Raw genomic sequence first — 11,981 nt, 5'->3', positions numbered from 1 at the left:
CACCAACTTCCAACCAACACACAGAGCAGGTGGCTCCTGGATCCCAGGAGGCAGGTGAGCTCTCTTTTCTTTGCAACAGATTCCCCACATCCCAGCTGGGCATCTGCCCTTCCTGGAAGTGGAGCTGAGTAGCTGAAGCCTCCCTCCTTGAAGCCAGCACTGTGCGGGATTGCTCTAAAATACAGAAACATGGGACAAGCTCCACAGACTTCACTGGCTGCAGCTGGGCTGATCCACACATCACTGGCTCCCACACTCCCGCGCGGTGAGCACTGGAGCAGGCTGGAAGTCGTCCTCAAGCGATGTGGGACCTGCCAAAGGGTGATGCTCTGAGGGAAAGGATTGCCTAGGTCAAGACTTGGCCAACAGTTGAGGTGCTTTGTTTGGATTTTCTGTCTTCATCTGTCCTACGGCAATGCATGAATTTCATGTTTACAGCATAAAAAATCAGGATGGAGCCCTCAGATCCTGTCACGCACCAGATTTCAGAAGAGCTCCTGGGTATTTCCACAGTCACAATCTCCTTTCCTGGGAAGCTTTCCCTTTCCCTTCCCATTCAGAATGGAAAGACATTTCAAGATGCCAAAATTCACACCCCACAGGGGAAGGGACAGGGTTTTGAGCAGGTTTCTTATCACCTGCGGCCCTGTGTAGTGAAAGCAAAGAGCCCTCATCAGTGTAGCCTACCAATCGGCGCAGAAGAGTCAGCCTTATTCTCACTCCCGTGACCCTTTTGCCCACTTGTGCCCCAGGTTATCCACAAGCTGTCCTTCCTCTGAGGGTTTGCCTTTAATTGAGCCATTGACCTGCTGTACAAACGTTTTCACCTGGATTGACCTTGCAGGAGAGGGGTTTGGGTTTTTTTTTTTTACAGGACTTGTTTTTAAATAGGAAATAGCTTATTGATGAAAACAGTAAGGCTGTTAAATATGGCCTGTCTCCCTCTGCAGAAATAATGGAGCTATCCACCATTGCTGGCAGGTGTATGCCATGCTGTCTCAATGGGGTTTGGTCTAGAATAATGGCAGTGAGCGGTTGCCACCTGTCAGCCCCCCCCCTCACTTCCCCCCCTGAAGGTGGGCTTTATCCTCAGTTTATGGACAGGGAAGTGGAGACACCACAAAAGTGTAGCTGAGATAGGATTAAGAGCCCCTGTGTGGCTGCCTCCTCCCCAGCCCTTCCTTACAGTGCCTCTTGTTTGAGATGCTTGGTGTGGTCCAGTGCCCTGCCCTGAGCCCCATGGAGCAGCACAGGACTGTGCTTTGTAACTGCCAGCCTGCCACACTTGGCCCCATGAGCCAGGCCATCTGCAAGGCTCAGTGTCCCCCAGGACTGTGCGGCTGTGCAGTCTGCCCCGTGTCTGCGAGCAGCTTCTGGCACGAGACCGAGAGGAGCAGTCACCACAGCCAGGTGCTGCTACCCAGCTCTGCTCCGAGTGCCCCCGTTGCCTTCAGGCACATGCCCCTTCAGCAGAAGCGTCTGTGGTACCAGCCTGGAGGGGCAGATATGAGGACCAAGCTGATCCCCTCCACAGTTTGCATGACCTAGGGGCAAGGGGGAGAAGAGGAAAGAGGGAAGAAGACTGACTGTCAGCCACTTGTACTCATTTGATGCCTCTCTTCTTTAACAGGGCTGCTTCCCAGCAACCTTTTGGGGTTAGATCTAGGCTAAGAGAAGCTCAGATAGTGGGTAGAAACAAAGCCGGTGCATGCAAAGGCAAGTAAACCTGTGTTTGCTACACCGAGAGTGGAGTTAGATGGTGAGCATATAGCACAACCAGTCTGGGTCCATACAGCTGCAGCATTGCCCAGCTCTTCCCCATGTTTTTTGGGCAAAATAAGGCCCAGAAGACAGGTACTAAAAGCCATGCCCTGCCTGTTCCTTGTAGTGCAGCTGGGAGGGAGAGTGTTTGCCCAAAAAGGGAAGATCTTGCCTCCTCCAGCTCCATGTAGCAGAGGAAGCTGAGATGCTGGTCATAACAGGAGCTGAAAGTGGGAGACTGTATCAAGTGGGGTCCTTGGCAGATGAACTCAAATTGCAAAGGGCTGCAGGCCAAATCCAAGGACAAAAATGAGCCTGAACACCTGGAGAAGTCAGCTGAAGTCAACTGAGATCAACATCAAGGACGGCAAATGCCAAGTCCGAGGTGTAGGGAGGACAACTCAAATGGGCAAAAGCAACATGAAGACTAACAGTCTAGAGAGCAGGAAAGGATGGAGGGGGTGACAGCAGAGCTGAAGCTGAAGGAGGCAGCGGCATGACAGTGGTGCTGAAAAGGCAAGTACTATTCAGAGATGTGCTAATGGGAGCGATAGATACAAGATGAGGAAGGCACTTGATCCTCTCTAATTGGCACTAGAGCGGCCAGCTTTGTTCACCGCAGTTCCAGAAAGCTGTTAGCCACATTGGGAGAGACTGGAGGAGAGCCAGGAAAACAACATGTGGTTTGGGAAGTGCTGCCTCTGTGGGCAAGCAGAACTTGGGTTTGATTAGTCTGGGAGAGAGAGAGAGAGAGAGAGACAATCAAGATGTACCGACAGTCTTATTTGCCAGGAGAATGGCCGAGTAGTAGCTGGCAGGAGGGGAGCTTGGGGGAGAAATGGGGAAAAATACAATGAGGAGCGCTTAGCACCAGTTTGGCGGGGGGGGGGCACAAAATTCCTGTCAGCAGCAGATTTCAGGAACAAATGTCTAGCTGGGACGGGGCAGTGCTGCGTCAGCGGGGGGGTGGCTTGGCTCCCAGCTTGAGGCCCCTTGCTGCTCCATGTCTCTGCCTGGCTCTTTAGAGGCAAGAGCGGTCTCCTCACCTACCCACAGCACCAGACTCTGCTGAAATGGTGCCTGGAGTCTGGGCCTTTCCCAAAGCGACCGTGGGGGGGCTGCACCAGCAGCTTCTCCTGTGCCTTTCTGTTTCTGGCTGCACCAGCAGAGCATCCTGGGCTGCTGCTGGAGCAGGGCTAAGGGCTGCAGCTGCTGAGGCTTGGGCTGCTGCTGTTTACTGTTGGCCTTGCGTGGCACTGTGCTCCTGGCCCCTTCTCCCGTGCCAGCTGCAGCCCGGAGCATGGAAATGGTGAAAGGGGCATGGCCCAGGCCCTTGTCTCTTAGTCTCCTGTGAGCTAAGGAGCAGTGTGGGGGCCAAACAGCTGTGGGCTCATGCCAGAGGGCTGATGCAGGCTTGGCCGATCCCACTTCCAGTGGTGCTGTAATGTGGCCAAGCAGAAGCAGGGTAGATAGGAAGCCGTTTCCTGCCTCCCTGAAACAAAACCAGTGCTCCTGTCCTCAGCGTGCCAGGACCCTCCTCCCTCCCCAGGGTCATCCACTGCCTGGCAGCAACTTCACAAATGGCTGGAGGCAGAAACCATGGCAGCCTTATACCCCTCCATGGGTTAACTGCCCTGAGGTGCAAAGAGGTAGGGGCCAGAGGGGAACCGATTGCAGTGGTTTCACGCCTGCTGCTCTGCTGGTCCGGTCCTGGCCGCCTCCTGCCTGCAGGCATCACTCCAACTCCTTGGACTGCTTTGCCCGCTGTCTGCGCAGCTTCACAAAGGCCTGCGCCTCCTTGTCCCCTTTGCGAAATTCCAGCAGCTTCAGGATCAGGTCCCCTGTGAGGTGGTGAGAAGCTAAGTTCAGGAGAGAGGAGAGGAGAAGGCTTCTCCAGGGCCCGAAGTCAGGGACTACTTGGGCCCCTGCTGCAGTGCAGCATGTACCCAAGGCGCACAGCTTAGCCCAGAGCAGCAGGCGGGGTTGGCTCTGTTGCCCAGTGGAGACCCACGGCCATGGGGAATCTATGACAGGGGCTGTCTGTGGCCTCTGCTAGTGCCCTGTTGACAATGGGTTCACAGACCAAGACAGCTCGGCCAGCTGAAATGCCTTTTTCCCAGAGGAAGATCAGACCTTGCAGCCTGTTCCCCGGTGCTCGGTATGGTAGGGCTGTCGGCTTCTGTCACCATTAGCAGCCATTACCAGTGCCCAGTGCTTCAAGCGCACTGTGCAAACACTGGCAGGCCAAGGAAGGAGAAGCATTTGCTCCTGTAGTGACCCATTTTGTAGACGGGGAAGCCAGAGGCAGAGGGTTGAGGGACTTGTCGAAGGCCACCCAGCTCGACTGGCCTAGCACAGAGGGCTAGGGAAGCAGATGGAAACCAGTAAAAGTCATAAGTACCGGTGGGTTTGGGATGGGTCAGTGGCAGCCGTGTCTGGGGCACCATGACTGCGTCCACCTCATCTTCATTCCTGTTGACCCCTGGCACGTTGCAGAGGGGGAAAAAAGCTTCTCCTTCCAGATCGTTGGCTCCCAGAGTGTCGTAGTCAAACACAGTGAGCAGCAGGCAGGCCCCCTCCTGCTGGCACTTCTCTGGGGGGACCAAACTGTGAAGAAGAGGTATGAGGTGGTCTCAGCCGTGTCATGGCAGCCCACCCATGTGGGGCAACCAGAGCCCAGGTTTCAGCCTGACCAGCATCTTAGCAATGACTGAGACAGAGTCTAACAGCAGAGACAGGGGCCAAGCAAGAGCCACTGGATCCAAGCAGGGGTCCTCACCCTCCCACTTATTTGTCTTGCTGGGGAGCCCAGGCAGCACCCAGCACTCAAGTGAGCAAGTGGTGTCTATGTGCACCCACCCAGAGTACACAGACAGGCCTAAGGGCAAAAAGCTGGCTCCTAAGTCTTTTCTCTGCCCAGGTCTCATCAGTGACGTCTCTGGGTTCGGACCCAGGTGGTCTGTGCTATGGTTACTTAATTCTGCTTCTTCAGAGATGGGTGCAAATCAAAAAAGATGGAGTGAACCTTTATGCTCAGCACCTTCTCTGCCCCCAGAAATAGGTCACGGCCCATCACTGTTGGCTCCAACATGGACACCCACCCCACTCCACAAGGCCTTGTCTGCCTTCTTTCGTTGTGTGCTGTAGTCTCATTGGGGGTTGATCTTCAGGCCAGGAGCAAGGGGCTGGCAGCCAGTAAGCTAGGCATGCCACGCTAGCAGCAGCCAGACGGGCAGGGGCAAGAGCAGCAGAGCACTGTGGGCAGACAGGGGCAACCCCTATGGCAGGCTGGGATGAGGGCTCCCAATCCCAAGCCTGCCCTGAGCTGTGACTGAGTCTGGCAGGTCTGATAAGAACATGTCCTGCTCTTGCTGGAAGGGCTCAGAGTTTTCCAGGGAGGAGAGGAGCAGCAGGAGAGCCTCTTAAAAAAGGAAGGTGTGGCTGGAGGGGGCTCCGGGCTTAGCACGTGCTCTTCTCCCACCACCATTGCCTTTGCCTGGGGTCAAGGGATGGGATGCCACAGGAAGAATATGACAGCTCATACATACAATTCAAAGGTCTCATCAAACAGTGGATGAAGATCGTTCTTCTTGCACTGAGTCACCCGCGCCACCACCTCAGGGAACTCGTGCCGTGGCTCCAGGGTCAGCTGGACGAAGGGGTCACTTGAGCCTTAGACAGATGAGAAGGGAGAATGGGACTGGGCACATGCTGCCTTCCCCTCCCCAGGTCCATGGTTGTTGCAGATATCCTTACTGCACATCACTGTAGCAAATGCATGTGCTGTAGCAGGATTTCCCATCCCAGTATGTGTTGATCCAAGCAGAGCTCGCACCCAGGGCCTGGTGCCTGCTTCAGACACAGGTCTGCAGGCACTGCTCTTGGCTCCAGGCACACTGTCACACACACATATCCACACCCACACACCAACTCCCCTCCCACCATGGACTCGCCCCACTGCTTTGCTTTGCCCTAGCAGACATCAGTTTCCCAACCAAGCACCCAAGGCCAGTTGACCACCTCTGGCTTGCAGCTGCCCCCACTCCGGGGGCTGGATGTTGGGATCTGTAAAGGTCAAAGAGCAAGGCTTTGTCTCCATGGGATTCTGCTGTGGCAACAGGGCAGCTTCTGGCCAGGTCAGTGTCAGCCCAAGGTGCTTTGCTGACCATCCCTATCACCAAGCCCAGGGTCAAACTGGCTTTGGGATGCCTTGGAAGCCAATGGGCTACGGGGCAGTTTGGGGCTGGTGGCCCAGGTGAGCAGAAGTGGAGTTTCAGGGTGTTGCGGTGAAACGGCAGCACCCCCTTCCGGGTAGCAACAGGAACTGCAGCCCTGGTCCCTAGAAATTAGCCCAGCAGCCTGGTCCTACGGCCTGGCAGAAAGGATGTGTCCAGGAGAACCAGGGGCCACCATGACACAATGGTATTTGCAGCCTGCCTGCTGCTCACCTGCCTCAATGTGTCCCCCTTGCATTCCCTTTAGCAGGCACAAATTGTGTTGCTGTGGTGCAAAGTCCCCCGACTGGGTTGAGGTTTGGCTCATTTAGCCCCAGCAGCCCCTTATATGTTACGGGTATTCCTGGCTTTCATGGGCCATGCCCAAGCCTGCAAGCGAACTGTCCCATGAGCTCAGACCAACAGCCTACCACAGCAGCTCCCTGCGCACAATTCAATGCAAAGAGGTCCTTTACTGTCCTGTACTGTTGGCATCTGTAACCCTCATCCCCCCGCCAAGGCTAGAAAACACTGGAGCCATCATCAAGGACAGCTGCTGCCTTACGCTGAGACTGCAGCAGAATAAAAATGCATGTTGGAGTTGGCCATTGCCCCAGCCCATGGCGTCTCACCATTTGAGTCCAGAGGGATGAGGTTGACAGCGTTAAGGATTTCAATGCGGAGCTTCTGCTCGGAGGCTCGGTAAAGTGCTTTGATGGTCACAGCCCCGTACTTCTCTGAGCTGGTTGTCAACTGAGACACACAGAGCACAGCAGAGGCAGCACATATCAGTAGTGTCTCTCCAGCGTTAAGACTGGAGAGGCCATGGGTCCTTCTGGGGGCTGTGTAGGTCGCGGGGGGAGGGAGGTTGGCATTGGGATTTGCAGGCCAGCAAATCAGAACTGGGAGGGGTGGGGGGAGTGTCACCTAAAGAAAGAGAGATGGATGGCTCTATACTGGGGTTAGATAGGGGCTATGGGGGTGGGACAGGGTGAGACACCTCTTTTGCATTTCATCTGCTAAACTCCCCCTCCCCGCTGGACCTAGACTATGAGGTGTAACAGCCGCTTCTCAGCTCCTGATGGCCCATGCCCTGCCAGACTATGGGAGCTGATGACAGGAGGGGAGAGTATGTGAAGGTCTTCACATAAGGGAAGAGAAGGAGGACAAGTCCTGGACCTTTGCCTCTTAGACAAATGGCTAAACTCAGGCCAGTTTAGGTAGGGAAATGTGACCTGCAGGGTTGTGATGGAAGAGTAATGCGAGAAGGACCAGCCAGGCTGGGTTTGGGATGGGAGATGGGGGTCGTATCTGAGAGGGAAGAACCTGCCTGCCCTCACCTGCTGCTGGAGTCTGTTGCTGAAGTACTTCTGGATGAGCTCCCGGCTTGTGGCACAGCGGAGCAACAGCTCCTTCTCCAGGGCCTGCAGATGAGAGAAGCATCTCAGCAGACCCTGGGCAGCAATGCGTCATCCCCAGTAAAAAGCACCATTTGGAGCAGCTCTCTCAGACCAGATGTCATGTGCTTGACCGTGTGGGAGTGAGGGTAGCAGAGCAGGAGCAGCAGGCAATACCCCTAGGAGATGCAGGGAGGGGAGCAGAGGGCATTCCCTCCTCCTTGATCCCCCAGCCCTACAGCCATCCCCAGGGAATGCTGGGAGGGACTGATCTCTCGGTCGCACTCCTGAACCCTCACAGCCCAAGGACCAGGCTGGAAATTTACTCTCCCATACAACGAACATGCATGTCACTGCTGGCTTTAGCGCAAGATCAAGCATCCCCTAATAGCAACCCCTTTTCTGCTGGATCACCCTTCGCGAGTGCTCCAGGGGAAGTGGAGGTGGGGGGGGAGCCAAAGGGGGCCAGCAGTAGCTGCTTACCATGAATGCTTCGGTGTGGAGGGTGTCCTTGGACAGCCCACAGCCCTCCGCATGGAAACAGTGCTCCAGGTTCTAAGGGTGCCAGAGAGAAGAGCCTGGTTATTTGCCACAGGGAGACCGGGAAAGCCAGGCCACTCTCCCCCTCACCCACCCCACCATCCACCCTCACGTCCCACTTACCTTCAGAGCAAACTGCAGCTTCTGGTAGTACCTGGAGGAGCAACCCTGCTGTTTGGTGGCAGTGGTCAGGACATGCAGGGTGTGGTTCCAGAGCAGACCCAGGAGGCTGTTGGAGGGGAGCGAAAGGCAGAGCTTGGAGAGGGTTCTCAGCTGGCCTATGCAATGCAGCACATGGCATCAGGTCCTGGGTGTCACCAACCTTGGTCCCAGTGCCCCAGTGGAGACAAGTAGCTACTGGCCTTAACCCAGTTACACAAGGGGGAGTTTGCACCAGGAAGGGAGAAGGGGAAACGGAACTTGGGCTGTATCAGACACACTTGGACTGCAACAGCAACATGGGCTTGTTCCACTCCAACAGAATAGGGTTAATCTACTCCAGTAACAGTCTAGATGGTGTCTGAGGTGACGGTTACCATCAGGAGCTGGGACCTCAGTGCTACCAGTGACACATTACAGCTCTCTATGTGCTCATCTCATGGCTGGGGGCAGTGCTGGTCACTGTCCAGCTGCATCATCACTGCATCGATGGTTTGGAATATGAATACAAGGTCTTCACTGCACTAGGTGGCAACTCAGAAAAGCCAGGGTGGTGATGTGGGACACTGATAATGTTTGCCCTGCCTCTTGTGTCAGCTGGAGAACAAATTTGCCACTTCCCCACTGTGGAGAAGGGGGTCTTGTGGGGGCTGCTGTTCAGTGCTAGGTGAAAGCCTTTCATGTCCAGACTTTGTACAGCACTGTGGCACCCTTGGGTGGCCAGCACTACACAAAGTAAGCCTGTTACTGAAGGAACGGGCTTGCAGTCCCGCTTTGGTGTTGCAGCAGGAGCACACCTCAGAACAGTCAAAGCCCCAGAAAAGGGGCGTCCAGTGTATGCAGTGAAGGAGGACTGGTGAAGTCATTGTGCCACCGCATGGCCTGAGGTGAGAGATGGGCAGTGCCAACTGGATCTTCTGACCTTCGTGTGCAGCGCAGTGGTGATTCCCAGCCCTGCAGCTCACCTATTAAAGTTCTCCTGGACCAGATGCACATTCAGGTACTGCAGCTCCGACTCCAGGAACTTCATGAGAGGTGTGATAGACTGTGGGGAGAGGAAGGGTGGGAACCTCAGCAGGACCATGGCCCTGAGGCCTTGTCTCCAGCAAAGAACATCTTTGCCAGCAGCTCCCAAGCTTTTGGGGCTACTCAGCTGCCTACCAGCTAGGGTTGCCAACATTTCAGGATTGCCCTGGAGACTCCAGGAATTAGATACAACTCTCCAGGAGACTGCCAAGAGTCACCCAGGAGATAAATGATAGGGCATTCATTAAAAAGAATATTAAATGTTGAATCTGATGTATACAGTAGTCCAATGGGTTTTTAAAATGTAATAGTAATGTGCATTTGCCTTCCTGACAAAGTCTAAGCACCATAATCCATAACTGATATATGCAAGCATGCGGGCACATTTGCATTGTGTGCCACGGGCACATTGGCATTCTGGAAACCTCCCAGAATAGATTCAGAGTTGGCAACCTATTACTAGCCCAAGAACTGGGCCAGCTGGTATCAGCGTCCTACTCTGTGGTGCCCTGCGGCTATTTCTGGGAATGTTTTTTTCCAGTGAGCACACGCTTCTGGGGCTTGAGTTTAGCAGGCAGAAGCACACAGTGTGGCATGGCTTTGTCACTTGGGTGTCTGTGGCTTCTGCCATGGTGCCCACGTCAAAGAGCCAGCCAGACCATCTATACAGCAGTCCCAGATGTAGCTGGCTGCGCTAGGTGCCTCACACCCACAGCCTGTCTGCCAGGGCTTACCTTGCCCCACACCTAACCTCCCCATGACACCATGGCAGGAGCCAGCACGGTTAAGGGAAGCCTTGAGACGTCTCACATCTCATCTGCCTAGAACCCGGAGCAGAGCATGTTGCAGGTACTGCCTAGGTTAAGCAGCCTCACTGAGCTGCTACTGTCCCCAGGCCAGAAGCAAGCAGAGCTGGTTTCTCCCTAACCCCCAGACCCAAGTTGACTCAGAGCCAGGAGCAATAGGGAGGGATATTACTGTGCTCAGGGGCTTAGAACTTAATTCAGTACAAAGGCTGTATCAGCAGGCCCCAGCCAGGGTACAGCTGCTGGACAATCTGAGCAAGGGAGAATCAACCCTCTCAACCCACTGGAAGTATTATTAGGACAGGGGCTTCTATACAGCCCCCTCACTGTAGCATTTGGGCTGAGTACGGCTGGTTCAAAATAGCCCCTCAGCTGTAGCCCATGGGGCATCAAGGCCTGGCACTTACATCCTCTGGGCTTTTGGAGTCTCTGGAAGTTGACAGCTCCTGGATGTGCCTGGCGATCCCACCTTCCAGCTGCCAAAGAAACACACATGTATTGTGGCATATACGGGTGATTTGGGATTCAGCCTTGAGTGGCTGCTATTTACACTTATGTGGATCATACTCTGGTCGCTTCTGCGCATGTTGAGAAGGCTGTATAAGCTCCAACGTGGACTAGAATCACCTGGATATATGTGCAAGGCCCTGTGCCTGCAAAACTACATCACAGGTAGGAACTGGTGGGTGTGCCTTTGCCCAAGAAACAAAAGACCCCGCTTTTATGGTTTTCTGTATCAAAAAGGGGCAGGTCCCAGAGCCTTGCTGTAACCACCACACAACAGGCTGGGCCCTGTCTGAAGCATCCTCCAGGTCTCTGCTTCACCAGGTAACCAGAAGGAGATGATATGTGGAGCCAGGAGACAAGCCAGAAAAGGAAGAGTGTGGCTCAGTAAAATAGCTGCTGTGTTTGATGGGCATGGTCCTGGGTTCTAGTCCCTGCTTCTTAGGGTGGGTTTATCTCATCTCCTGTGCTGTGCTGCTTCTTACCTCATTAGGCTTTCTGATGCTTGTGTTCAGCAGTGAAGTTGGACACAGAGCAGCTAATGCTTTATTCCAGGCCCAGGCTAGAAACACCAGTGCATTTTTTTCATAGATGTGTCCACCTCACTGAGCCAGACTCTCGAATTTGCTGTAGTTCTGCTCCCATGATATCTTGCCCTCCAAACTGCCTGTTAGGCCAGGTTCAAGAGAAGGGCTGGATACTACTTTGCAGCACTTTGTCTATGGAGAATGCTGCCTTAGAAAGTGGGTAATGCAGGTTCAAAACCTGTTGCTACAGGGTAGGGAATAAGCAGCAAGATTCTAGGGCTTGACAGTGAAAGAGCCCTTTTCTGTTTTATCTCTAGTCCCTGAACCATTTCTTTGCAGCCAGAACCCAAAGTGTGTGCAAGAGCCAAAAACTGCAGGCACACAGTGATGCAAGCGTCACCGAGCTGTGCACAGAGGCCAGAGGACTTAGCCCTCAGAGCTCTGTCACCCATGTCAGACACCTTCCTTAGTGCTTCCCCACAGGTGTCCTGGCCATATGCAGAAGCACTTGGACCACCACCGCCCACCATGAAGCCAGCAAGAGCCACACACTCCTTCAGGAGCTTACCCAAGAGAAAGAGAGTGAGCCTAGTACTGTTCTCAGAGGTCTCCTTTCTCTCCCTCCTCCCCAGCCTTCCCCCTTGTCCCAGAAGAATGTGCCCTCAAATCTCCTTCAACGCACAGCCTCATCTTCCACCAACAATACAGTCTACAAGCTGCACCCTCCATCCCAGCAGTTGGGTGCAACTAGCTGTGCCCAGATGTCCCCAACGTAATGCTGGGTAAACACCATCAGTACAAGGCTGGCCCCTGCAGATCCTGACCTCATCCACCCTCATTTTCCATCAGGACCTAGACTCTCTATGGAAAGTGACAGGGTTCATACCATCAACATGCCTACAGGCCTGTTCCCAAGACTAATGGAGTCCGTAGGCATCCTTCCATGGGCTTCCATAGGCCCTTGATCTGGCCCCATTCAAGTGTGGGAATGTTTTTGCCTCCACCCTCAAACCCAAGCTGGAGCATATGCATAGGAGAAAATGCCAA

General features: G+C 54.3%; 1 protein-coding gene across 1 annotated transcript in view; it reads right to left on the bottom strand.

Moving 5' to 3' along the window:
• Positions 1–826: 826 nt before the first annotated feature.
• UNC13D (unc-13 homolog D) overlaps positions 827–11,981 on the bottom strand; it is a 37,435-nt gene continuing 26,280 nt past the window's right edge. The window contains exons 24-32 of the mRNA XM_090061047.1: positions 10,311–10,379; positions 9,037–9,116; positions 8,036–8,141; positions 7,856–7,927; positions 7,316–7,399; positions 6,608–6,728; positions 5,310–5,433; positions 4,163–4,368; positions 827–3,602 (exon numbers count right to left, since the gene is read on the bottom strand). Of these exons, the coding sequence (XP_089917173.1) occupies positions 3,496–3,602; positions 4,163–4,368; positions 5,310–5,433; positions 6,608–6,728; positions 7,316–7,399; positions 7,856–7,927; positions 8,036–8,141; positions 9,037–9,116; positions 10,311–10,379 (969 nt within the window). The 3' untranslated portion in view covers positions 827–3,495. The remainder of the gene's footprint in view (positions 3,603–4,162; positions 4,369–5,309; positions 5,434–6,607; positions 6,729–7,315; positions 7,400–7,855; positions 7,928–8,035; positions 8,142–9,036; positions 9,117–10,310; positions 10,380–11,981) is intronic.

This window comes from Crocodylus siamensis, chromosome 8, assembly GCF_052110815.1.
Source record: "Crocodylus siamensis isolate JL-2025a chromosome 8, ASM5211081v1, whole genome shotgun sequence".
Lineage (NCBI taxonomy): Eukaryota > Metazoa > Chordata > Crocodylia > Crocodylidae > Crocodylus > Crocodylus siamensis.
This window is presented reverse-complemented; position numbering and strand designations above follow the sequence as displayed.